The 27,999-nt window shown below is 45.8% G+C and overlaps 1 protein-coding gene and 1 long non-coding RNA gene across 2 annotated transcripts; one reads left to right on the forward strand and one right to left on the reverse strand.

Annotated features, from left to right (window-relative positions):
• The first annotated feature begins 121 nt into the window (after positions 1–121).
• Positions 122–26,719, forward strand: EFHD2 (EF-hand domain family member D2). Its single transcript, XM_081923881.1, has 4 exons — positions 122–487; positions 20,122–20,269; positions 22,367–22,501; positions 24,214–26,719. The coding sequence occupies exons 1-4, from the start codon at positions 186–188 to the stop codon at positions 24,346–24,348; spliced, it is 720 nt and encodes a 239-aa protein (XP_081780007.1). The 5' UTR covers positions 122–185; the 3' UTR covers positions 24,349–26,719.
• LOC309377003 lies at positions 26,370–27,982 on the reverse strand. Its single transcript, XR_014171352.1, has 2 exons — positions 27,181–27,982; positions 26,370–26,815 (listed from the first exon to the last, which is right to left on the reverse strand). It is a non-coding gene; the product is annotated as an uncharacterized lncRNA (long non-coding RNA).
• Between the last annotated feature and the right edge of the window lie 17 nt (positions 27,983–27,999).

Consider the following 27,999-nt stretch of genomic DNA (forward strand, 5'->3'; position numbering starts at 1 on the left):
CTCCTGCTGCTGCTGCCGTGCCAGCCTGTCTGGGCGTCTCCTGCGCAGGCATCGTCCGGCGGCCGCCCATCCGCGCCGCGGCGCGCCCAGTCAGCGGGTCGGGGCGGAGCCGGCGGCGGGCGAGCGAGCGGGAGGAGGCGCGCTCGGGCCGGATCAGCTCGTCTGCTGCTTGCCTCTCGTCCGCGATGGCCACCGACGAGCTGGCCGACAAGCTGAGCCGCCGCTTGCAAGTGGAGGAGCACAATGGCGAAGCCGAGCAGCAGCCGCCCGAGCACCACCCGGAGGCCGAGCTGGAGCCCGAGCCGCCGGCCTTGGACAGCGGCGCCGACGGCGAGCTGAGCGCCAAGTTGCAGCGGCGCACCGAGCTCAACGACCCCTCGCAGCTCTCGCCCGGCGGCGGCGCCCAGCACCGCGTCTTCAGCCCCTACACCGAGTTCCGCGAGTTCTCCCGGAGGCAGATCAAGGACATGGAGCGGCTCTTTCGACAGTGAGTGGCAAAGAGGCCTCTGAGCATGAGCAGAGTGCCTTATCGCTTTTGCTTTCCTTTCCCCCCCTCCCGGAATCTGGAAAGGCTGCGATGGGGGAATTTCTCTTCCTGCACCCGCCCCACCCCTTGCTCTGACCCGGGCAGCCTTTTCCCTCTCTCCCTCTGCAGAAATGCGCTCTGTACTAGCTCAGGAGCCTTTCTGTTTCGTGCGTTCCAGGGGCTGCTTGTCTGCTTTGGTATTTCTGGTTGCGGAAGGAGAAACCCAGTTCGATTGGATGGAAGGGGCTGCCTTACATTTTATGCTGGTCCCCACAGCGTGGGGGTGGGGGCGTTAAAAAGGTCGCAGAGAGGAGATAGGATATGGTTAAAATTAGGGGTTAAAGTCGGGGTCTATAAACTCCCACATAGACACACCTTTTCTTCCACAATTTGAGATCTGCCCTTCTTTGTACGACATCAGCATGTCAGAGGTATTTTTAAGGTTATACGGAGAGGTTGCGGAGAACCCCACTTCTAGAGAAATGGGGTGTTTTGTTACAGCGCTGCGTCTGCAAGTTTGAAGTCTGGGGCAGTGCTTGGATTCTGGAGTTGGGGAGAGGTTGAGTGACAAATAAAGAAATCCCCAATGACCCCCATTCTCTCCCCCCCACAAATGATTTTGGCCCAGTGATGGCTCCCCTCTATGCCTTCTCTAGAACTTCATTTTTTAAACAACAACAACCACTTGTAATTCAAGTCCTGGTCTGTGGGCAAAGATTTTGGGGTGCCACCATTTCTCTCAAGTGCCCTCTCCCCCCCACTTCACCAAGGTGCCAGGGCTTAAGACATTTGGATTCCAGATACAGAAAATCTAAATCTCCCCCTTCTGTATGTACTCCCCTTGTACACTCATGAACATGGGTTCATTTGCACCGCCCAGTTTTCATGTATGAATGGAACCTGCGGAGACTGCAGCTGTATTGTGGGGTGGGTGGGGAGCACGTAGGGGATTTTCCCTTGTTTTCCTTACCTGTCTGGAAACCTTATTGCTCCTCCCCCTTTCCCACCACCACGTCACCACCACTAAACTCTGCTCCCTTTTGACAGAAGAGGGGAGTCATTAGTATTCTGAGCCACGCCAGGAGCAGGGAAATCCAGGCAGGGGTGGGCAGAGGCTGGCTGGGTGAAAATGTGCTGCTTTAAATCTTTCCGGTTTTCTGCAGCGCTGCAAACCCCGAACTGTTTTGTGCAATGTGCAGATCAGAAAAATAAAAAGAATTCTCTCTCTCTCTCTTTGCAAAGAAAGAAAATCCAGAAAACCTCCACACACACACACACACAATAACATCAGGAGGGTGTAGTTGCATGTGGGAATGAACCATCTCAATTTCCTGAAAGGCATGCTTGTGTGTGTGAGAGGGGGGGGGAGGGAGGGGAGAGACTAATGTGAGCCAGGCCTCAGCACTAGATTTACTGGAGATGGGGCAGCTGGGCATGTACAGAGTGCTCTTTGCTCACCACTGAGGAACCATAGCTCGCTGCCACACACCTGTAGTTAGAGGCCAGGAGGGCAAGGTAAAGGTGACCCCCACCCTACAAAGGCTCTCTGTGTAGAACAGAGGGACACTTGGGCAAAGTCAGCCTGTGGGTCCATTGAGCTCAGGATTGTCTGCAGTGTCTGGCAGATGCACCTTACCTGGAGATGCACCTGAGACCTGCATTCAAAGCAGAGATCCTCTGCTGCTGGGCTGCAGTGCCCTTCCCCTTGTAAAGGCATTTCCAGACAGGAACACTTCCTGCTTAGTGATGAGTGATGCCCATCCAACCAGTCCCAAGGGGGGAGACTGTACGTCTCTGAGACCTGGGCAGCCCTAGAGAAATAAGCCCCTATGATGATGCAAATGTAAAACCAGAGACATATAGTTCCCATTTTCCTGGCAGACATGACTTCTCCCTTTGTAAAGGCATTTCCTCTTCGGAAGAGCCGGGTTGCAAGAGGCAAAGCGACACAGCAAGGACCGCCGTACCTTTCCCAGCTCCCTGTTATTTTCTTCTGCCACAGCCCTATTCTGGGCTAGTTTTTGGGTGCAAGGATCCCAGGGGACTGCTGTGCTTTTTTGATCCAGATCAGTTGTCCGCATGTCTGATAAAAATGGACATTCCCTTGGGCTCTCTGCACAGTTTCCGTTTGTGAAGGCCATGTGCTAAATTCTTTAGTAACTCGGTAGCCCCAGCCTTGGGTTCCTGGATGTTGGACTACCGTACATCAGTCAATAGTCCAACATCTGGACTATGGCCAATAGTAAAAGGTGATGCGAGCTGTGGTTCAGCTACAGATTGTACATCTGTAGAAATGGTTTACATTGTAGTCGTATAGATTTTAATGTCGTAATGAGATTCTTTGATTGTCTGTTTTTAATTATCCTGAATCTTAACAATGTTGTGTGATAGGTTTTTATGTTTTTAGCTGGGCATTAAGTAGTAAATAAATAAAATAATATTATTAATAATAATTAATAATAATAATAATAATAATGTAGCATAGTTAGTAAGATAGAATGATAATCACAGTGGAACAATAATTGTGGAGATGGTTTTGTTTTTTAGATTGTGTACTTCTTTGTATTTTACTTCATTGCTACCTTTTCTTGCGCACTGTTTCAAGGGCTGTGAAGCAGTTTATACAGTTGTCAAATAAATAAACAAACCCAACATCTGGGGACCCAGAGTTGGGAAATGTTCCAGGAGAATAAGTCACATAGGAGGACAGCTCTGTCAATGGCTGTTAGGTGTGATAGCTCAATAAAGCTCCCTTATTAGGTGCAGCAGACCCAGGTTTTGGGGGTGAACAAGTTGTGACAGCTGTTGTCTTCTTGCCATAGATCTCCGTCTGATAATTGTTGGAAGCAGATGGACCTACCTTGACCTGTTTCAGCAAGGCTGCTCTTAACAAATGGCACAAAATAAGACCTTGGCTTTAGGCAGGAGTAGCCAATGTGTTGCCATCCAGATGTTGCATCTCCCTTCAATCCCAGCCAGCAGTCAGGGATGGGAATTTTAGTCCATAACATCTGTAAGCTGCCTATGAAGGCACAAGCCCTCAGGTCCCTAGGCAACTCGATCACAAATTGTCCTTTTCTGTCCTTGTGCAATGCAGTCACAAGCGCACTCAAGCCCTCGTGCCTTGCACAACCTTTACGGCTGATCTGCAGTGTGTTCTTACGAGAGGCTATGAAACGTATTTTGCTTTAGATCCCTGGCCTCATCCTTCACCTCCCCACCAAACCCCCCCCCCTCACCCTCTAAACTTAAAGCCACTCATGCTGGTTTGCAGTGAAACAGTTTAATGTTCCATGCAATAGGAAGTGGTCACTGCAGACTCTTCTCTGTCTGCAGTGGCGTAGCGTGGGTTGCCAGCACCCGGGGCAAGGCAAGTAATTTGTGCCCCCTAACCCGTGGATTTGCGCCCCCTAACCCTAACCCCTAGATGTTGCGCCCGGTGCGGCCGGCCCCCCCTGCACCCCCCATGCTACGCCACTGTCTGTCTGGGCTAGAATGAGCTAAGATTGGGCTTGGTCAAATGGCTAAGGATTTGATGATGAAACAACTATATGTGTTTAAGAAAAAGACAGACCTAAACCGGAGGCTTTTCTCTTGGGCATGGTCGGCCAATTGGTATCAAAGAAGGATAAGACATTCTTTATGTATGCAACCACGGCAGCAAGAATCCTGTTGGCAAAGTATTGGAAGATGCAAGAATTACCTACTCTGGAAGAATGGCAATCGAAGGTGATGGAATATATGGGACTGGCAGAGATGACCGGCAGAATCCGTGACCAGAGGAAAGAGACAGTGGAAGAGGACTGGGGGAAATTTAAAACATATCTAAAAAATTACTGTAAAATTGTGGACTGATAAGATGTTAAGGGGTAGGAAACAAAGAACTACAGCTGTAAATCTTAAACTTCAAGGAAATTTAAAAGGGACTTAACTAAAGACTGATTGATGAGTTGCTCGAAAAATGGTAAAACAAGGATGTGGCGAAGGGAAGGCATGGGGAAGTCAATTTTTGTTGTTTGTTTTTGATGTTTGTGTTTGTCTTGTATTGTCATTAATATGTGTAAAAACTAATAAAAATATTTAAAAAAGAAAAAGAAAAAGACAGACCTGTAAAGGGAAAATTTTAATGTTTGATGTCTTACTGTGCTTTTATCCTTTATTGGAATCTGCCCAGAGTGGCTGGGGCAACCCAGTCAGATGGGCAGGGCACAATTATTATTATTATTATTATTATTATTATTATTATTATTATTATTATTATTAGTTCATCAGCTTCAGAAGCTGAGATAGAACAAGTTTCGCTGTCGCACACAGTCCATTTCTCCACTTCCTCTCTGGCATGTGCAATCAGACCAGGAAGTCTCTTAATTCCATATCGGTTCCTGTTTCATCCAAACCAGGAAATTATAGTTAGCAGTTTCAGAATAAGCCAGGATATAAAACCACAGTTTGAAATTGGCTTAATGCCTTGGCTTGTTCCTAAGTGGGTAACTCTAGTTTCCCAGCGTAGAAAAATACAGGAAACTATATTTAATTACAGGTTTATTAGTTTGATTGCTTGGTTGCAGCAGGAGGAACAGTTGTGGATGACGATCCCCAAAGCCACAGCAGCATGGCTAGTGCTCAGGAATTACGGGAGTTGTAGTCCACAACATCTGGAGGGGTACCACGTTGACTCTCTCTGACATGTGATGCTTTAACCTTTTCACTGCTGCCTTCCTGGTGCAAATCCCACCCCTCCCATGTTGAAAATCAGGAGTGTCCCACTGCAGTCACTTGCTGCTGCTGCTATTGCTATTTCCATAATTATTATTTTATTGGTGTTTAAACTGGGATGTTTAGTACCATGTCTAGTTGTATCCTCAGTGTTGTTGTTGAACTATAAAGCTCCAAGTGTTTTAGTCTTTCTTCATAGGGCAAGAGAGGTCCCCTGCCCCAAGGAGGCTGCAGTTTAACTCAGGCTTATAAATGACCGCTCCAGCTGGGGAAAGTAGAATATGCTGCGGGAGATGATCTTTCTGGTTTAAATTACAGAAGCTGCAGAGAGACAGCAGGCAGGTGAACTGTGTTTAGTGTTTCTCTTTTGAAATCCAGCCTTTTCAGCATCTGAAATCTGGTATCACGCTGGAGCCTGCCTTGGGTCAGAATCTCTTGCTGCTAAATTCCTCTACCTGTGTCCATTGCTGATGTCAAGCCAAGGTCCCCTGTGGTGAAAGAGGCAGCCTCTTTCCTTAGCAAGGGAAATATAAAGTGGGCTGGAGTGCTGGGGGTGTCCCAGAGCACTTGAACCACTCCCTCTGATGTTGCCTTCCTTGTTTGAAATGCGTCTTTGGCTGCAGTGCAGGGTTGAGAGTGCAATTGCAGATGAGAGGCTGGCCAGGAAAAGAGAGAGGAAGTTGCAGGCTGATGCACCCAGGAAGCTTACCCTAATTCATTCACCCCGTGCTGTGAAAATGCAGCAGAACAGAGAGGACGTGCACAGATGTAGCAAAGCAGCGTAGCAGTGACTGTGTCACCTATCTTTTGCAATCCTGTGCTAAGAGGGAGCAATCAAATATTAGCTGAACAGGAACGTCCTGCGAAAGTTAGTTGTGTGAATGACCCAAATGCTGCAGCAAATGATGATCAGTTAGCCCAGGGATCATAGAATCACAGAACTGTAGCGTTGGGAGGGATCGTCTCATCCAACCCCCTGCAATGCAGGGAACTCAACTAAAGCATCCAGGACTGATGGCTATCCAACCTCAGCTAAAAAACCTCCAAGGAAGGAGAGTCTCCCACCTTTCATGCCTCTGTGAAACAGCTCTTATTGTCAGAAAGTTCTTCCTGATGTTTAGACAAAATATCCTTTCCTGTCACTTGAATCTGTTGGTTTGGATCCGTCTGGAGCAGGAGAAAACTAGCTTGTTCCATCTCTCTTGTGACAGGCCTTTAGATATTGGAAGATGGCATTCATATCTCCTCTCAGTCTCCTCTTATCCAGGCTGTGCGTACCCAACGGCCTCAACCGTTCCTCATCAGGCTTGGTTTCCAGGCCCTTGATCATCTCGGTTGTCCTCATCTGCACATGTTCCAGCTTGTCAATATCCTTCTTAAATTGTGGTGCCCAGAAATGGATGGTCCAGGGTCCTCAAGAACTTGGGACACATTGAATAGAGTGAGGTGTGCGAATGTGTGTAGGTAGAAATGTTCAGGCTAGGCTGATGGGAGTTGGGGGGGGCAACATCTGGAGGTCCATCAATTCCCCGCATCAAGTTTAGGATCATTAACAGGGAGAGAGTGAAACCATGGATATGCTTTGAGAAAGATCTCTGCAAGAAACAGACGGGCAGTGGGACTCCACATGGCGCCCGCGAGGCTGCAGTAGAAACAATACACTTGATGTAAAATGATTACAGGGTTCCGTTACGCTTCCTTACAAGGGACAACTCAAGTGGAATCATCTATGGTGTACGTTTGCACTTCAATGCGAAACTACCTCGTTTCCACATCCCGAAACAGTATGCGGACCAAAACACAGCCGCCTCTTAAAATCCTCACGTCTCCCAGTTTTGCCGTGTGATTCTCCCATCAAAGACAGGAGTACAAAGATGCATCTGTTAGGGGGAAGTGTGCCCGGCAAGGCAAATCATAATAAAAATAAATGCATTGGCGAAAATTGCTTGCAAAAATGTGCATATAAGCCAAAATTGCACACAGAAATGTGTGATTTAGGAGGAACGGGCAATAAAATGCTAGTGGGTTTTTGTGATGCTCTTTTATAAAAAAAATAAATCACAAACTGATGTCGAAAGGTGGTAAATGGAACTTAAGAGTGGAATAAGAAAAAAAAACCCCACCACTTTAGCAAAATCCCAAATTGTCAGATTCTGTACATCTTGGCTATAGTTTACTAGGGCAGCCAGGAAGGCAGATAAAGATGGGGTCAGGCTGATCCTGCTGACTATTCTGGAACCAGGTGTAGGGAACCCATGGTGGTTGAACTAGATTACAATTCGCTTACAACTCTACAATTCTATGATACTATACTCCTCTGGATTTTATTGAACTATACCTCCCATCTGTCCCAACAAGTATAGCTAGTGGCTAGGGATTATGGGAGTTGAAGTTCAGCAACATCTGGAGCAGGTGGGGGGGGAGAGAGAAAGTCAATTCAGTTCACATTTAAAGCCAAACTTTATCTAATTCTCGCTTTCTGAAGCAGAAAGAAACCACCCTTCTTCAACCAATGTTTTTCATATATTTGGGGAGGGGGAGAATATGCCTAAAATGAATATACCTGTGAGAATAACATACAAAAACACAATTTATTGGGGGAAATTGCTTGCCAAAATGTGCACGTTAGTTAAAACTGCATACAAAGTTGCGTTCCTTAAGAGAGATTTGAACTAAAATGCTGAATAATTTTCATGAGGATTAAAAAGAAGAAGAAGAAAGGTTTAGAGGGCCACAACAAGCTCACCACACACAGCATGCCTTATTAAACCAAATCCACATGACACAAAATTTGCTGTTTTATGGACAATGGTGTGACAAACCCGAAACTGCTTTCCCTCTGCATCTGACACCATGAGACATACCGTAACTATCAAGTTTCCTGGCTTCCTGTCTCTTTGTTCCCGTAATATGCATTTTCGCCTTCCTCTTATTGCAACCTGTTCCTTTTCTGTTATTAACACTGAGTTGTTGTTCTGGCTGGGGCCAGTTTACATTATTTCCCATGCCGCCTTCCATATCTGTAGGTCTTCCCCCTTGTTGCAATTGCTTTTCCTGCTCAGACACTCTCAATACAGCAACCTTCTCCCTGCAAGAGCTCTTAAGTATTCCGCTCTCACTTGCCGTCACTTATCATTGCTTAGTTTGCCAAAGCAGAAAGAAACTATTATGTAGAGGAAAAGGCAACAAAGTGTTTTTGTGGCACCTTAAAGACTGGCAGATTTATTATGGCACAAGATTTCGTGGACTACAGATGCTTGAAGTACAGTGGTACCTCAGATTACAGACGCTTCAGGTTACAGATGCTTCAGGTTACAGACTCCGCTAACCCAGAAATAGTACCTCGAGTTAAGAACTTTGCTTCAGGATGAGAACAGAAATCGTGCAGCAGTGGCAGCGGGAGGCCCCATTAGCTAAAGTGGCGCTTCAGGTTAAGAACAGACCTCCAGAACGAATTAAGTTCTTAACCTAAGGTACCACTGTACTATCCTGTGCTCTCTCTCACACACACTAGAGACTGCTTTGCCTGCTTACTCTCCTCGCCAAACCCACCTACACCTTTGCCAACTTTTCTTCCCCCAGACTCGTCCCTTCACAGCTCACCCATCCCCTCACAGCTCACACTGATCCCCAACTCCTTTTAATAGCATTGTTTAACAGAGAAAAGGAGCGCGTCAGAGAGCGGTTTGCTGAGACATTCTCTGAAACGCACTGTCTCCCTCCTTTAAACAGCTTGCCTGGACTACTTCCTGCTTGCTTGCCTGATGTTCTGTCATCTCGCTGTGGCTGTCCATCAGCAGCCACGCACACTGACAGCCTTACAATATTTTTATATAGTAAAGACATACATGAGTATGTCTGATCGTGGAAGTGGGGGTTGTACATATGTAAATGATTGGGGAAGATGTAGTTCAAGGTACAATCAAGTCAGAAGGGAAATGAATGCAGAAAAGTAAACATTCAGTGGCCATTCATTAAAAAAAACAGGACAGCATTGGTTAGCCAACAAATACAAGTGATGTGATAAAAATCCATCGTCCCAACTCAGTGATAGCATAGAATCTCCTGATTTATTGCAATTCACTGGTTTCACACTCCACCCTCCCTTTGAAGTTGCCCTGCTTTAGTCTGCAGCCATCTTTAGTTTCAGAATTTCCTGGGAGGTTGGAATGTTTTGCCACCGAGTTTCTTGGATATTGCCATTTGATGCCAGATTTGTGGCCATTTATCCTTTGCCTAGAGCCTGCAGGCCAACAGATGTTGCTGGACTCCAGCTCCCATCATCCCTGACCATTGGCTGTGCTGGTTGGGCCTGATGGGAGTTGGAGTCTAGCAACATCCAGACTGGTTGCCTATGCCTGTTGTAGACACGGTCCTGTTTGCCGTACGTAGAATGCAAGTGATAGCACATTGGAAGATGAGCTGGGGAATTAACCCCTGATGTTGCAGATGACATTATTAGGTCCTGTGACAGTGTTGCCAGGGTGGACATGGAGGCAGAATTGGCATCTTGGTCTGCTGCAGATTATTTATTATGCACTCTAGCATACAGCATTGTTTGGGAGTTCTAAGAGATAAAACAAAAAATCAGTGAACATTTGAAATCAGTGGATAATATCAGTGCAGTTTTGAAGGTTCAGTTCACCACCTTGATTCAAAATGGCATCCAATTGTGTCCCAAAATAGGTGTAATCCTGCTTTTCAGTCCCAGGAACTGAAAAAAATGGTTACAATATCTTAAGGGATATCCCAGTGCATAGCAGACAGACAGATAATTTTCCAATGTGTAATATAGTAGACTAACAGACAGTACCTGGCATTGCTTAGGAATTCTAAGAAACCCAAAACTACTAAGATATTAGTAGTTTAGTTTTCCATTTAGTTTCAAAATGGAAAGAAAACCCATGTTTTCATTCTAATGCTATTGAATAAACTATAATCCTGCCCAAATTTGGTTAAAACCAATGCAGTTTTATAAGTTTCCATCTGCCATCTTGATTCAAAATGGCGTCCAGTTGTATCCAGACATTAATACAAACCTTCTCTTTGATAGAACCATCATGCCAAATTTGGTGCTGATATCTTGAGTCTGAACGCATAGAGAACAGATGGACAAATAACTTTCCAAAATATAGATACAGTGGGAGGAAGAAGATGATGGAATTACAAATACGTTATGACATAATGCATTTGTGAGTCTTTTGAGATGACACAGGGTACTTTATGACTTTCCCCTCTCATATAGCTCAGTGAGACTTCCCTCTGCCTACCCACCCACCTAACACAGAGCAGACCTGAGATGATAATTGTTCTGATTTTCCAAAGCACCTGAATCTGTCCGCACATAGATTAAATAGGCTGTAAACCTGCAGCGATGCCCTTCTGTCATCCTAAGGAGCGCAATTCACAGGAAACAAATCTTGTGCAGGCTCCGCAGAGATGCACAGTGGCTGGACCTCGCAAATAATTTAGCCGGGCTGACGCAGGAGGCTGTTGGAGCGAGGTTTTTTCCACCCGACATAAAGATGCTTCCAGGCACCCCCTACGGCTGAAACTCTCCCCCTGGCTGCAGTCCAACTTGGCTCCGTAATTGATTTAGTAATGCAGTATGTCACATGCAGCCTGATTTTAGCTGAACACTTGAGAGAATATTTCATACTTTCTTTTTAACAGAGAGAGGGTGGGGGGTGGGGCGTGGATTGCACTGTTTTGCCAGGACAGTCTTGGTCCCAAATGCAGTTCTTTTCTACTGGTTTGATTCATTGCAAGTAAGTCGAGGGAAGAATGCTTGCATGTGTGAACTAACATATACTAGTAGAACATGGGTGGGGGCGGATCCTCAGGCCCAGGGATCCAATGTGGCCCTCTAAGGCCCTCCACCCGGCCCTCAGAAACCTCCTCTGGCCACATCCCCTCCCCAGTCACACCCCTTAATGTGATTTGTCCTTGAACTCTGATAATGCTTTTTGCAGCCCTTGGTTTGAAAAGAGGTCCCCATCTGTGATGGGTTTCAACTCCCACCATCCCTGTCCATTTGTCATGTTGGCTGAGGCTGATGGGACTTGGAGTCCAACAGCCTCTGGAGCCACCCAAAGGTCCCCACGCCTGCAGTGGGGGAGATACCCATGCCTCTCAACTTGGCAATCTGAGTTCATTCAGGGTGCTTTCAGCTGCCTGCATTTGTTCAGGCACCGACAACATGGGATGATTCATAGCAGTCGTGTTTTAAGAAGGGTCACCCTAACCATATCTCACATCTCCTACTCGGTTTGTCGATCCTAATCTGGGCAGGCGAATACTAGCCAGCCTGATGCCCAGAGAGCATTGCATGGAGGCAATAATATTTCCTGCTCCTGCACCCCTACCAACCCCCAGAGTAGGAACAATAAGTTTCCTTTAGTTGTGCCATAGCCTGGTACCAGCCCATGAAAGAACTCTGCTCTCTGCATTAAGCAATAAAGCTTTTACGGCTTCCTTGCCTTTCTGCAAATTAGTCAGACCAGTAGGTTGGTAACTGTGGATGAGTAAACCAACACCCCTCCAATCTATAAGATTGGGGGTGTGAAAACACACGCACACGCACACACACACACACACACACAGAAAACTGTGAAATAGTCACAAGTTTCTTCATCTCTTGAGCAAGTCTGCCAAATCTGCTTTCCCCACCCTGTGTCTGTTCTGAATGCCGCACCGATCTGAGCAGGATGTTTGATCGGGTTGAGCCGGGCTACGCTGGGCCGCTTGCCAATTTGCTCAGACTCCTCGATGCGGGGCTTTGTGTTGGAAATGACTCAGCCTCTGCTATGTGTTGCAAAGGTAAGCTTGCAAGAGCTGTGGGTGGCTTCATGGCGAATTTGCTGCGCCGCTGCCTGGAAAGGTTGGGCACGTCTTTGGAGCCCGCAATTCCTCAAAATGCTCCTGCATAGGAAGTTGCTTTATTCCGGCAGTTTTGGCTGCCTTTGCAACTGACGCCAAACTGGGAGGGGTATTGCTAAAGCTGCAGAAGAGGGAACCAGGGTTCAAGATGACCGCAACAGATTGGAGAACTGGGCCAAAGCTAACCAAATGTATTTCAGTAGGGACAAATGTAAGGTTCTGCACTTAGGCAAGGGATGCAAAGATAGGATGGGAGACAGCTGGCTTGACAGCATTGCATGCAAAAATGATCTAGGGCCATGTCCCCCAACGTGGGGCACATGCCCCACAGGGGGGGGGGATTTGATTTTTTTTAATAAAAAAAAATGATTACTTTTAAAAGTTACAGAAAAAGAAGGGGAAAAAAAAAGAAAAATAAAGACAAGAAAGGAAGGAAGAAAAAACAAAAAAGGGAAAAAACACCACAATACAATACAATACAGTATACAAATAATATAAAACCCAACCCGAACCCATTAAAATAAACACATAAATAAATCAAAACAAAAACAGTTTAAAATACATCTCTCCTTTTCCATATTTTATCCTTCATTCCTTTGTTTCATTGACTTCCTCACACCTCCCTTTTTGTATTCCAGTTCTTCTAATTGTTTCAGCAAATCCTTTCCCTCTTTCTCTGTTTTTTATCATCTTGTAAATAACATATTTTTTAACCTTATTTCCCTTTAAGACTAAATTACTTATCTATACTTAACTTCTTCTAACATTTCTACTAAATCCATATAATATCATTCCACGATTTTTCTAACAGTCATTAATTTTACAAAATTTCTAAATATGAACTTTAACTTCCCAATCTTCTTCCACCCTCTCCTCTCCCTGGTTTCGGATTCTGCCAGTCCTTTCTGTCCGATCCATATAGTCCATCAACCTGGAGATCTTATGTCCGAGGCTCTTAATTCTTTTCCAAGTCCCTTCTGCGGATCTTCTTCGTATTTTTTAATGCTCAGGAGCAAATCTCGGGAAAACTCCAACCAAACAGAACTTTTATTCCTTCTGAACAGCTCAGCCAAGTTTCCATAATTAAAACTAAGGTCCATAGGGTATTTCAGGATGTATTTCAAGATTCCTCCAAATCCATAAGCCCCCAAAGCTTCAAGCTCCTCCAGACCCAAACCCATGTCCCAAAAGTCAGTTAGTCCCTGGATAAAGGGATCTTTCCAACGTTCGTTCTTCAGTCCAAGCCAGGGTCCAATCCTCAAAATCTGGCTTTTGGTAGAATCAATCATGCAAGGCCTCAATTTATAATCCTCGATTTGCTTCTGTAGAACTGAAGATCCTGCTTGAACTACTTTAGGTTTCGCAACGGCTTCTTTCTCCTTTTCCTCCACCATTTGTCCTGCCAAGGTATATTCCTGTACCAAGTCCTGAATTATTTCTGTATTGTTGCTTGCTTTTTGATTCAAATTGGTCACTTTCTGTTCCCGGCTGTCAATTTTGGAAATCATGTCATCTGCCTTATTATGCAGCTGTTCAAGTGAATGGTTTATCTTATATAATACAGTCACAATAGCTTTTCCTATCAGCATTTTGAATAGTCCAAGGTCAATCTCTGATTCTCAGAAACTATCTTGCAGCTGGAGCTTACCCTGTTACACTCCTGTAACAGTTTCACATGCTCCCTCTAGAGGGAAACAGTCTCAACTTGTATCAATTCTTTCAGGCACAGAAACAGTTTCGATTTTCAGTTATTTTTTTTCCTCCCTTTAATAAACTCCGAAGAGATCAATGGAAACAGTATCTTTCTAATTTTAAGTAACTGTCAAATCCGTTCTGTCAATGAACCTTTCCCAAACGTCATCAGGCATACCGTTCCCAGGTTCAGAGCAGTGGTAGTTTGCTTTTCACTCTCTCCTGCAGGTTCTCACTAGGTCCACAACTTCCCCCCTCTTCTCCTGCTTCCAAGGGGGGTCTTGTATTTTTAACCGATGGAATTTTAATCGTTTGTCAAAAACTTTCAGAGACTTTAGTTTGTAACGTTTTTGCTTCAGTCTATTTACAAAAGGGGAAGGCGGACTTCCTGTTTAGAGCCTTCCCGCTTCGTTTCCAAATTAAAATATTTAAAGATCCAAATTTTCCGGTCTACTCACGGGTAGTTGTTTAAGATCCAATTGTCCACAGGAAAAAGTCAGCGTTCTCCGGCAGCAGCAATGCGGCTTCACTCCGTGAAAGAAGCAGTCAATTCAAAGCACCGCGCCACTCACCCCACATCGCTCCGGATCCCCAAAACAGGGTTTCCCCACGAGTAGGGGAGGCGCAAGAGTTGCCAGCCGAATCCCAAGTTCACAGGCTTCTCCCGCCTGTGATTTCTTTGGGTCTCCGCCTTCGCCGTGGTGGTTAGACCCTGCTTTTCACGGAACAAGTTCCTCCCAATTGGAGGAGCTCTGCCATTGCCAACCCGGGGGAAATTTGATTTTTAAAGGGGGGCAGTTTGAGAATGAGTTAGACCAAGTTAATGGCCTTTTAGGCTTCCTCCAAATGAATGGCCAAAAAAAGGTTGGGAACCACTGATCTAAGAACTTAGTAGACCACAGGCTTAATGTGTCGACTGTGTGATGCTGTGTCAAAAATTTTTTTACAGTGGTACCTCAGGTTAAGCACTTAATTCGTTCTGGAGGTCCGTTCTTAACCTGAAACCTGAAACTTTTCTTAACCTGAAGCACCACTTTAGCTAATGGGGCCTCCTGCTGCTGCCACACCGCCAGAGCACGATTTCTGTTCTCATCCTGAAGCAAAGTTCTTAACCTGAAGCATTATTTCTGGGTTAGCGGACTCTATAACCTGAAGCGTATGTAACCTGAAGCGTATGTAACATGAGGTACCACTGTAATGCTATTCTAGGCTGCATCAACAACAAAAGTATCGTGTTCAGTTCAAGGGAGATAATCTGCTCTGGACAGACCCCACCTGGAGTCCTGTGTCCAGTTCTGGGCACCACAGTTTAAGAAGGATATTGACAAGCTGGAAGGTGTACAGAGGAGGGCGACCAAGATGATAATAGGTCTGGAAACCAAGCTGATATTCAGCAGCAGACTGTCACTGGATATGGAGGTTCCTTTAAGTACAGTGGTACCTCGGGTTACAGACACTCTGGGTTACAGACACCGCTAAGCTGGAAGTCGTACCTCGGGTTAAGAACTTTACCTCAGGATGAGAATAGAAATCACACGCTGGCGGCAGCAGGAGGCCCCATTAGCTAAAATGGTCCCCTCAGGTTAAGAATGGTTTGAGGTTAAGAACGGACCTCCAGAACGAATTAAGTTCTTAACCTGAGGTACCACTGTACATCAAGGGTGGAGAAACTCAGGCCCAGGAATGGGGGCAGGGAGCATAGTCCTCCAGGCATCCCTTAACTGGCCCTCGCAACTCTTCCTAGCTACACTTTGCACGCTCCTGGGGCAAATCTACACTGGTCAGTTGTAATGTTAAAAATGCATTATAAAAATGTGCCAAAAAAGGGCTCTGGTCAGGAGTGGTCCATTTTACAATCAGTTTAGATCCAGCCCTGGAGTGTCTGACTTGCAATGTGCTCGCTTGACCTCTGCTAAAGCCTTGGCAGTGGATGGAGAGGTGCGTCTGTTTGTAGAAACTAACCTGCATTACTAAGTCAAATCTGCATTTGTTGCTCCACCCACTTTTGCTTTGGGCCCCTCCCACCGCTGTCATGCAGCACTCTTCTGACAACAGTTGCCCATCTCCCTTCAGCTGCCCACCCCACGATTCCTCAGACTGCCCCTTTTAACCAGGGGCCTGTGGACCTCTGAGTGTTGCTGAGAATTCCATCAGCCTCCGCCAAATTGGCCAAGGGCGAGGGCGAATTGCATGTACAGTGGAACCTCTTTCGACACTCACTTAATTCCTCCTCAAATTCTCGCCACGGAAGTCTGGGCAAAGCAGCTGCAGCACTTTATGATTTCAGTAGCAGTGCACTCAAAGCAACGCAGCCGTTCTCTTTGGCATCCCAAGAAAAAACCCAATTTCCCCCGCTAAACCAGGTACGAGCAATTTGCACACATGTATCTAGCTTTAATCAGCTTTGCAGAATAGTCGAGGGCGTTAATCTCCTGCTCCCGGAGCAAAGAGCTAGGTTAGATTAGTGGGCCTCTTCCTTCTAATCTCTTGCGGTTGGTCCGCAGGCAGAGCTGTCAATTAGTCACCAAACAGAATGATGTCGGAAGCCTTCCGCCTGTTTAGAAGCACCAAAAAAATCCTGTGTGCAAGTTAAGGCTGGTAGAGTGGGTTTAAATAAATATCTGTCACATTGGGGTTAAAAAAAAAAGTGGGAGAAAAGACTGAATCAGGAGGTCCTGAGTTCGAATTCCGGGCCTGCTGCAAACTCACCATGTGGCCTGGGCCAAGCCCCAGCGATCCCTGCACACGGAGGATGATGCCCTAATAATAAATATCACATATTTATGTGTGCTCAGTGGGTTAGAGCATGGTGCTGATAATGCCAAGGTTGCAGGTTCGATCCCTATTCTTGCATTGCAGGGGGTTGGACTAGATGACCCCAGGATCCCTTCCAGCTCTACAATTCTATGATCCTTTTCAGGGATGCAAGGGAATGTGAGAAGAGCCCTGCTGCTGGATCAGGCCAAAGGCCCACCTAGGCCAATATCCTGTTCTCACGGCAGCCAACCAGGTGCTCCAATGGGAAGCCCACAAGCAGGATTTGAACACAAGACCGCTCTCCCATCCATCAACTGCTATTCAGAAGCATAATGCTTCTGACCATGGATGCAGAGCATATCCACCCTAGCTAGTAGCCATTGGTAGCCATATCCTCCATGAATTTGTCTAATCCTTTCTTTCTAAGCCATCCAAGTTGGCAGCCATCACTACCTCTTGTGGGGAGCGAGTTTGGTAGTTTCTTGGCGGTCATCTTTTGATGGAAGCTTTGTATTGAAAGTATCTGTATCGTTAGGGAGTCTTCGAAGGATGTCATTTGCCTTGACCTCCACCGGACCGCAGCAGGGCAGGTTTGCAAAGCATCAATTTGGTGCATTGAATGCATCCTTTCAAGTACTAAGCAACCACCTCCATTGAGAACCTAAAAGCCCTCCAGGGTCCATTTAGCGGTTTGGCGATGACTCCAGCGGTTTGGAAAACACTCAGTGCAAATATTAGTGAGTTGAAAATAAAATTTTAAAAATCAAATCCGGAATGTTGGAGAGTTTTCAGATGTTCCCAGAGCAACAGGGGACTATGAGGCCAAGTGGAGGGTGACCCCAACCTCCCATAGCTCCCAGATAGTTCCTACTTAAAGTGCAGCTACTGGTTTTTGTTGCAATTAGGTTTCATTTCATTTCACCTTTAATTTGTATACTGCCTTTCCATATAACCAAACACAGGGTGGTTTACAAGCTGAAGAAACACACCTTTTAACAACCTGACCCAACACAAGAATGCCATAATAAAAACAACTTTAATATAAGCAACATACCAAATAAAGCAATATTCAACAATCCATTAGACTAGTCTACTAGTACACAATACAACTAAATACCAGCAAATAATGATTAAACGTAAATTCACTCCTAACAATTACAACAAAACATTTCCAAAATATAATCCATAAAAAATAACAGCAAGTCACAGTGCATAAAATAACAAATTGAGAAGCAAAGACACACAACTTATATTATTATAATATAAGTTTTTTTAAAAAATCCTGAACTGCTCTCTTCCCAGCTGATATCCAAATAAGGGCACCTCCAGATAGGTGGGGACAGGAGGGTTGTTGGAGTTTTTTGCAGGTGTCTTCTGTAACATTTTTAAAAATTATTTGAATATTTATGACATGAGCAAAGGACATGTTGTCACGTACTTTCTGGTTAGCTCCATTTTGGGAGGGCTGGCGTCCTTTGCAGACACTTCCTGTGTGCTTCAGACATCTATCTGTACCCATAAGGCCTAGCAGCTTTGTTGGGGAAGCTGAGTTTTGAAGGATTCTCCAGTTATCAAGCGCTGCGCAGAGGCTGCAAGCCAAGGTTGCAGCGCTGCGTACCTTTGAGGGTTAATATACAAGAAGTTTGATGTGACTATGTGCCATTTGCTCTGTCCTGAAGCAAAAGGGGTTTGTCATAGAAATGCACACTGCCCTTACCCACAGGGCAAAGCTCTGATCTGCATATATTTGCCCTTTGGCTGGTTTAAAAAAGGCTGCAGACTTCACGATAAGACCTATCTTGGAACCGGAATGCAAAGAGAATCACACCCTTGCAGTTCTGATAAAAGTAGGATTGCCATATTTCAAGAAGTAAAAAAATCAAGCCAACTTTTGTGGGGAAAGTTGAGCTATTTTTGGAAAAGTTACAAAACCCCGGACATTTTGCCAATTTCCTGAAATTCCCCTCGGATACCTATCCCGTTGTTTCCAGACATGTCTGGGAAAATTCAGACATATGGCAACTGTAGATAAGAGACTCTCAGCTTTCTCTTTGGTTTCTGATCTGGAGTTTGGGAAGCAAACAAAACAAAACTGGTGAAGACTTAGGACTGTTCCTTGACATCCTTATGTAAGAAGTGTGGCCAAAGCACAGTTGTGGAACACTCAGGAACACCCAGACTTGATTTATTGTTTCTAATGGAATCTAGTTTTAACTAGGGTTGCATTATCCAACAGGCCACCAAGACCAGCCTAGCTTTTGGCCCATGGTTTTTGCAGCACCACTTCCATTTTGAGGTCTCCGGGTAGTCCATACTAAAGAGGGAAGGATCTGTCCGTGTCAGCTTACTTGGTTTCTCATTTTTTCCAGTCTTAAATTCCGCTTTTCATCTTTCTAAAGGAACTTGTGCTATGCAAACTGGAGCAAATCTCCCACAAACGTGGGGAGCTCAGCCCAAGCCGGGGTCCATATAGATCTTTTCGTGTGGTGCCAAGTTCAAAATCCACCTGATCCCAAAATTTGTTGACATAACACACAGCCCCACTCATTTAAGAGAACCTCTCACGTTCCAATGGCAGCTGCCATTTTTATTCTCCCACAATGCCTTTGGGCATCTCTCCCTGAAGATGTGCCATGTTGGGGACCCAGAGGCTCACTACCCTTACCCCCACTCAGTTGCTATTTTGGATTGGTGGCCATTTAGGCCTCAGGCCGCCCTGGAGCCATTAGCACTGCCGTCTGGTACTAGTCAGGCGGCCTTCGTTATTCTCATTTGTCACCAATTAACTTTGGAAAAGCAGCACGCCTGACTTGCAAGCTGGGTGGAGAAGCGTAAAGAAGGAAACTTGTTCTGTCATTAGTTAATCTGTAACTGTACAGCGAAAGGAAAGGCCCACATAAATCCAAACAATAGCCTTAAGGACGGGTGGATGGAAACTCTGAGGGAACGATAAGAGCAGAGAGCTTGTGCAAAGTTGTTTTGTTTTTTTATACTGAACAGATGATTCTTTAGCGGGTTTAGGGGGAGAAGACTAAACTCTTTGAGCAAAATTAACTGGGAAGCTCAGGAATCAAGAAGACAAGAAATTCAAAAAAGAATAAGAGATGTTTATTACTGTAAACATGTCAAAATTATTGTAAACATGTCAAAACATTAGCAGGATTTTAAATACACTTGTAATGTAAGAGAACATGTAGATGATATGGGATGAAGGAAAATTGGAGAAGTACTGTTAAGCAGTTGAAAATTGAATCCCCATGGAAGGGATGGGGGAGGGAAGCCAGGAGATTCAGAGTAATCTCAATATTTGGATTATGTATTTTTTGTTGTTGGAAAATTTTGTTGTTGGAAAATTTTTGTTTTTGGAAAAATTTAATTGAAAATATTGTATAAAAGATTGAATTGAAAAGATTATATAAAAAAAGACTAGAAACTCTTTGACACGGGGTTTTTTGACTTATTGAGAGAGAGGTAACCCCGTTCTGGGTTTTGTGCCTGCAAACTGTAGCTGGCATTTTGGTCAGATTCAAGATTCCTTCTTCTTTTCGCAGGTACGACGCAGGAAAAGATGGTTTCATTGACCTGATGGAACTGAAGCTGATGATGGAGAAACTCGGGGCTCCCCAAACCCACCTGGGGCTGAAAAACATGATTAAGGAGGTGGACGAAGACTTTGACGGCAAACTCAGCTTCCGGGAGGTAATAGTTATGGCGAGAGAGCCTATCTGACTCAAAAAGTAGGGTTTAGAATGCTTTCAATAAGGGATGGGGAATCTGAGGGCCACATTCCCTCATGGGCCACCTCACAGGGGCCGTGTGCTCTGGAATGGAGCCTGCCATACAATAATCCGTGGCTCCACCCAACACTGTTTTTGGCCCCTGAAAGACTTGCTCACGGAGGAATGTGGCCCTCCAGAATAGATGAACGTCATTCTTCAAAAAATGCTCATCCATATACAGTGGTACCTCGGGTTAAGAACTTAATTCGTTCTGGAGGTCTGTTCTTAACCTGAAGCACCACTTTAGCTAATGGGACCTCCCTCTGCCGCTGCACGATTTCTGTTCTCATCCTGAAGCAAAGTTCTTAACCCGAGGTAATATTTCTGCGTTAGCGGAGTCTGTAACCTGAAGCATCTGTAACCTGAAGCGTATGTAACCTGAGGTACCACTGTAATTTAGAGATAAAGTTGTATTTAGGGGGCAGGAAAAGGACTCTGCCAGTTGGGTCACTGGTTTGAATTACAGCCATCCACTCAACAGAAGAGGGACCCCTCTTGCAAAAATGATTCCTGCAGTCACTTTGGATTGGAGGAGTTTAAAAAATATATACAGTGGTACCTCAGGTTAAGTACTTAATTCGTTCTGGAGGTCCATACTTAACCTGAAACTATTCTTAACCTGAAGCACCACTTTAGCTAATGGGGCCTCCTGCTGCTGCCGCGCTGCCGGAGCACGATTTCTGTTCTCATCCTGAAGCAAAGTTCTTAACCTGAAGCACCATTTCTGGGTTAGCGGAGGCTGTAACCTGAAGCGTATGTAACCTGAGGTACCACTCTATTAAAAAGCGAAGCGCAACAATGGACAGCCCAAAATAGAAGTGGATGCTGTTCTGTAGGGCTGCTGGAATAGACTGTTAATTCGTTCTTTCTTTTCTGCCCAGAAGCAAGAAATAAAAATAAAGCCAAGGCAGAAAAATCAAACTCTTTCTCAAATGGGGATGGCAGGAAAATTCTCCTTTTGAAAAAGAAGCAAAGGCTTCTGTGGAGATGCAAAGGCTCTGGGGCAGATGCCCTGAAAAAGAGCTGCCTTTGCAGCGATGCAGCTCAGAAAGGTTTCTGTTTGATTCCTTCCTACATGGTTGAGAGGACCAATGGGATATATAATGCTGCCACTCCCCCTGCCACGAATAGCTTCTCGTGGAGGTGGAAAAATCTGCAGTGAGGAAACGTTATAGGGGAAAAGATTCTATGGCTCTGATACAAAATAGGTCCCCAGTTTTGCCCTAAAGCAGCCACCTGAATTGCTTTGGGCTTGGTCTGTATCCGAACCGCCTCTCAAAATTCTCCATCCTCTTTATAAGGCAGGGAAATCATTTATTATTTAAAGGAGACATGCTTGTTTTTCCCCCATTGTTCAGCTTCCCCCCAACGACAAAAACAATATGTTCCTAATAAAATACAAAAGCATATAGATATATATGCATATAGTAGGGTTGCCATATTTCAAAAACAGAAGCTCATCATTTCTCTGTCCGAAGAAATCAGTGTGGGAGTTTTGATTTTCCTTTTCCCTCCCAGTCTGTTTTCCTTTGCACGCTGTGTTCTTTTTAAATTGTAAGCTTTGCGGCTAGCGACAGTTGTGTTTTGGTTGTGTGTAAGCTGCTCTGGGAGCTTTTGGGGGCTGAAAAGCAGGGTACATAGACACTTTATAAATAAAATGTCTTTTGAGAAATATTGGTTCAGTTCTGCTTTCCCCCCTGAACCTCGCAGCCAATTCAGTATCCCTTTCCCCCACCCTAAGCAAGACAGAGAGCTTTTAAGATCTCACGAGAACCTCCCAGAGCCTGGTAAGTAAGCCTGGAAGCTTAAAAGCTCTCCTTTCATGCATTTTAATTTTGCGAGATTATTGCCAGCTTTCAACCGTGTCAGGTTGCAATTCCACGAGTTCAATGCTCCTGTGGTGCAATCATGCTGTATTACTCTGCCCCTTTTGCAAGCAGGATTCTCACGGGATTCTGGAGGAATGAAATTCACGGGAGGTTTGTGTTTTCTCTCTTGCCCCCCTCCCCGCCTCCAGTTTCTTCTGATCTTCCGCAAAGCTGCAGCAGGCGAGTTGGAGGAAGACAGCGGCCTGCATGCTTTAGCCCGCCTGTCGGAGATTGACGTTTCCACGGAGGGGGTCAAGGGAGCCAAGAGCTTTTTCGAGGCCAAAGTAAGGAGCGGCTGGGTCCCCTAACCCCTTGGGATCACACCACCGTCTGCACATAGCCCAAGGCAGGGGTTGGCAGCATGGAGTGGGTTCCTATGTGCCCAAAGAGGCCTTTTGTAGTGCCTCCACCCCCTGAAACCATAACAAATAGCCCAAGGCAAGCAGTTGTTGTCAGTCGGTCCTGCTGCCTCACCACTCATTGGCTAGAGCAGTGGAAGGTGGGAACAAGGTGACTTATTGTGGAGCGATTGGGCAGAATCCTCCCTGCATGCTTTCCACAGGTAAGAGGGACTAGAAACTTGCTTGGTTAGGAGCAGAGGCGGATAATGTAGGCAGGGGGTGCCAGTCCAGTACCATTTATGGAGTGTGCGTCAGAAATGGCATTTCTAGCTACCCAAGTTTACCTTAAAATAATAATAAGCAAAGGAAGTCCTCAGACCACATTCTCTTCCTGTTAGTTTACTAACAGGAGCTAGCTCTAGTCAGATACTCACCACACTGGCCCTTCCCAACTGAATCCACTGAATGGTCATCTTCAGATGGAAAAGAGGTGCAGCTCAGAAGCAGAGGGTAGGTTTTGTATGCAAACGGTCCAGAACTCAGCCTCTGATATTCTTTGGTAGGTGTGTGAAACAGAAAGTCCTGTCTGAAACCCTGGCAAGCTCCTTCCAAGTTAGTATTGAGAAGTATGGAGTTAGATAGACCAGAAAAAAGCAATTCCCTGTTAAAACCAGCCCTCTGTTCAAAACCATGAAGACAGGTGTTAAGTTGTGGGTGAACATATCAGACAACACAGCAATTCTTCAGACAGCTCTTGTTTATTCACAGGCCAGAACAGAACTGAACTGAAGGGTTCAGCCAGCCTGCTTATATAGAGCTCCACTAAAACGCAACAGTAACCATTTTCTGTAACTATCCAATCACTGAACGTCACTTTCGATCCCTTATTTGCATATGTGGACCTGAACTATCTATAGTATCCCCCTGCTGGCCCAGGGTGAGAACTTCAGTACATAACAACAGGGGTCAGCAAACTTTTTCAGCAGGGGTCCAGTCCACTGTCCCTCAGACCTTGTGGGGGGCCAGACTATATTTTTTTGGGGGGGGGAGGAATGAACGAATTCCTATGCCCCACAAATAACCCAGAGATGCATTTTAAATAAAAGCACACATTCTACTCATGTAAAAACACCAGGCAGGCCCCACAAATAACCCACAGATGCATTTTAAATAAAAGGACATATTCTACTCATGTAAAAACATGCTAATTCCCAGACCGTCCACAGGCCGTATTTAGAAGGAGATTGGGCCAGATCCGGCCCCCGGGCCTTAATTTGGCTACCCATGGACTTGATCTGCAGGTCATGAGGCTACCCTTACCTCACTTTTAGAGAAAGGACTTTAGCCCCGTGGTAGAGCTTTGCAGTGAAAAGGCTCCAGGCTCAATCTCTGATATTTCTAGGTAGGTATGCACGGGGAAGAGAGAATCCTGTAGGAAACTCTGCTGCTGGTCCGTGTTAACAATACTGAGGTCGGTGGACCAATGGCCAGACTCGGTTGCAGGCATTTTTCTGATGTTGTACTGCTGGGATCGTTGGTTCATCCTTCCTCTCCCTCATCGGCTGTTCCTACTTCCTGGTGCTAAGTGTTTGTAGTGAGAGGAGCTGCCCATTTGGACCGTTCTGATCTCACCTGTCCAGTTTTTCTGCTTCCAGGTGCAAGCCATGAATGTCACGAGTCGCTTTGAAGAGGAGATCAAGGCGGAGCAGGAAGAGAAGCGGCGGCAAGCGGAGGAGATGAAGCAGAGGAAAGCAGCCTTCAAAGAACTGCAGTCGGCCTTCAAGCAGTGACAGGGCCGGCCCAAGCGTTGCTGGGAGGGACATTTGTCCATGGCGAAAGCCGCCCCAGCAAAGTCCTCCAGCGAAACCGGGAACGATGCGAAGTTGCCGGCGGTTGTGCGGTTCCCACCTTTTGAGTCGCACCTTCAGCGGCTGCTTGATCTGCAGGTGATGAGGCTTACCTCCCTGCTGTGAAACATTCCCATTTTCTGCCGCTCAGGCAGCCGTTGAAGGTGCAAGAGCAGGCCCAGTTAGGGGTTTCCCGGTCAGTTGGCAACCCTAGGTTGTGGTTTGTGTTTGGACCAATGCGGAAAAGAATTTGCAGTTGAATCTGGAGTCGTTCAGGCCTCGGGCTGTGAAAACAACATCTCTCTTGTTTCTTCTAGACCTGTAAATACCACAGGCAAACTTCCCAGAGGCTGCCGCTCCCATCCACTTTCCTGTGGGCCAGTTCCGTGTCTTTTACCTGTGAATGGCGTGTCGTGTCTGTCTGGTGGGAGTTTCCTAACTCTTTGTAACTGCGTGGCGTGTCCTGAGCTCAGGCTTTGCACTTTCGACTTGTGAACCATTTCATCTCCCAGCCGGTTTGGTGATCACTGTGGTCGTTGGCTCACGGTCGAAGACCGGGGTTTGCGGGGAAGGCCTGAACGTACCCTTGCTCCAACAGCTGTGCTTGTGCAAAAGAAAATAAGAATGCAACTTTAGCGTGTGCAATCCCTTCCAATCAAAAATGCTTTAATTGATCACGTTAAAGTCCCTTTGCTTGAAGTGTTGCCAAAAAAACAGGTGTGTGTGTGTGTGTGTGTGTTGGAAAGCGGGAAATCTGCAGATTCTCCAGGGTGGCTCAGTTTGCAATGTCACCCTTCAGAATTTGCCCTTTTCCAGAACAACACGAGAAATGAATTCAGCTCTCTGAAATCCTCATTCGTCTCTTCTTCTTTTTGCAATACGGTACTCCAGCCAAAGAAATCATGCATGTGTTAGGTGGAAGTGCACCTAAAATGCATGTCGTCATGGAAATAGCTCCCCCCAAAATACATCTTACTAGAGCAAAAATGCTTGGGGAAATGGTTACGTCCAGCAAAATTGCATACACAAATCTGAATACAGGTAGGTAGCCGTGTTGGTCTGCTGTAGTCGAAACAAAATAAAAAATAAATAAATTCCTTCCAGTAGCACCTTAGAGACCAACTAAGTTTGTTATTGGTATGAGCTTTCGTGTGCATGCACACTTCTTCAGATACTTCTTCAGATACTTAGTTGGTCTCTAAGGTGCTACTGGGACAAATGTCAATATTAGAGAAATGAGCACTCAAATGCTGAGTAATTTTCATGAAGGCTTTCAAAAATGGCAAACCGGTATAGGACTGTGGCAAGCTGAACCGAATGTGTTCTCCAAGTGCTCCTGCCCTTGCTTGTATGCAACAGAGGCTGGTCCATTCCCCAATCTTAGCCAGCCCCCCACTTGCCTCACTTACAACCAATCCAAAGGAGTGGCCCTTCCTCTATCCTGAGTCTTAATGTTGCCCCTTGCAGAAATCAACAGGAAGGAGGATGGCAACAAAGCCAGAATGTGTGGTAGGCACTGCCTGTCATTGTCTCTGGCGCCACCTACTGTTGGCCTCCCTGCCTTCCACCCTACTGGTCCCAGTGGGCACCAGTTACCTCTGCTTGAAGGTGAGGGTGGGCTGATGCACTTCCCCCTCTTAAGAGGAGGGGCACTGTAGCATTGCATTTTTGTTCACCTGGGCAGGGGGTCGCGTTTTTCCTTGAGAGGGCAGGAAGGTGTTGTGTTGGCTCCCTGGCCATTACCATTAGCAAAGCAGGCTGGGTGTATTAGGACTGCCTACGGTTCAGCCTTATTGTCCCAAAGAACTTGAGGAGAGAAAGCTGTGTTGGCCACACACACCCCAATGATTCCCTCCCCACCCACCCCAACTAGGCTGGAGCCTTGAGATTTTGTCACCCTAGACCCATTGTTCATAGGTTCACTAGCCAATACAGGAAACCCATTGCCCTGAAAGGCAGCCGTCTTCTTCTAAGCCTGTGACAAAGTTGGCACATTCCATTGCGTCTAGGTTGCATCCGCTCAATACTGTGAGTCTCTCGGCCTCCCATCAAATACCTGTCCTAGATAGGGAGCCTTGTCCTTGTAAGTTGCAAATGGGGAATCTCTGGTCCACCAGATGCTGATGGACTTGAACTCCCATCAGCCCCAGCTAAACATCTGAGGGGACCTTCCTCTCATAAGTTGTTGACTTGCGTTCTGAAGACTTATTTTCCTGCTATTGATTAGTTCATTGCTCTGTAAGTTTGCCATTTTAAAAGGTGCTGCTGCTCAGGAAAAAGAAAGTGGTCTGACATACATATTTTGGTGGAATAACAACAACAGCAGCAACAACAACAACAATAATAATAATAATAATTTTTACTGTGTTGCCCCTCCCACCACCCTTATTTTAGCACCATCTACAGATGCCTTCGAAGGGACGCGGGTGGCGCTGTGGTCCAAACCACAGAGCCTAGGACTTGCCGATCAGAAGGTTGGCGGTTCGAATCCCCGCAAAAGGGTGAGCTCCCGTTCCTTGGTCCCTGCTCCTGCCAACCTAGCAGTTCAAAAGCATGTCAAAGTGCAAGTAGATAAATAGGTACCGCTATGGCGGGAAGGTAAACGCTGTTTCCGTGCGCTGCTCTGGTTCGCCAGAAGCGGCTTAGTCATGCTGGCCACATGACCCGGAAGCTGTACTCTGGCTCCCTCGGCCAATAAAGCAAGATGAGCGCCGCAACCCCAGAATCGGCCACAACTGGACCTAATGATCAGGGGTCCCTTTACCTTACAGATGCCCTCAACGTCCAGTAAGCTTGACTTTGTGCAGTGTGGATGAAGGCCTTAACCATGCTGCGTGGGGCAGTGGGGTCAAAAGGCATTGTAAGTTGGGCTCTTGCTAGAGAAGCATAACACTGAATCATAGAATTGTAGAGTTGGAAGGGACCTCAAGGGGCATCTAGTCCAACCCCCTGCAATGCTTGTTTTGCCCAAGGTGGGGCTTGAACCCACAACTCTACCAACTGAGCTAATCCAGAAAAGGCATATTTCTCTCTGTGTGTGTATGTATGTGTGTGTGTGTTTTATATCATGGCAATAACCCAAGTGCTGAAGTTGTGATGCAACAGGCAACTCTTCTTGCAGAAAAGTATAAAGCTATCTTTAAAAAAAAGAAAAGCCTTTTTCATACCTACACATTCTGGGCAAATCCACCCAAATCTAGAACCACATGGGCAAAACTTGTAAGAAAAGTGTAATAGTCTATATTCATGTTGAATGTTCAGGCTGGGAGACCACCCCTAAGTGCTTTTAAATGTTCAAATGGCTTAATCTGGATTATTATTCTGTTTTAATTTTTTGCATGCACTGTGATCATTAAAGAAAGAGACAACCCCCGGTTGTCAAATTCAGGTTCTGAAGCAGAAACCCTCAGTGTGTTTGACAAGGGGAGAAATCTACTCCAAAAAAATTGCTTTTTTAGCTCAAAGCTCGAAAAGGAAAGTGATAGAGTTAGCATTGCCAACTTTTTAATTCCCGTGGAAGCATTCCTGTATAAAGGTTCCAATGGCGGGGTGGTTTTTTGGTGGGGGGGTTGGAGGGAAAGGGTGGTTTTCCAT

This window comes from Podarcis melisellensis (assembly GCF_964234715.1).
Source record: "Podarcis melisellensis genome assembly, chromosome: 8".
In the NCBI taxonomy this organism is placed as follows: Eukaryota; Metazoa; Chordata; class Lepidosauria; order Squamata; family Lacertidae; genus Podarcis; species Podarcis melisellensis.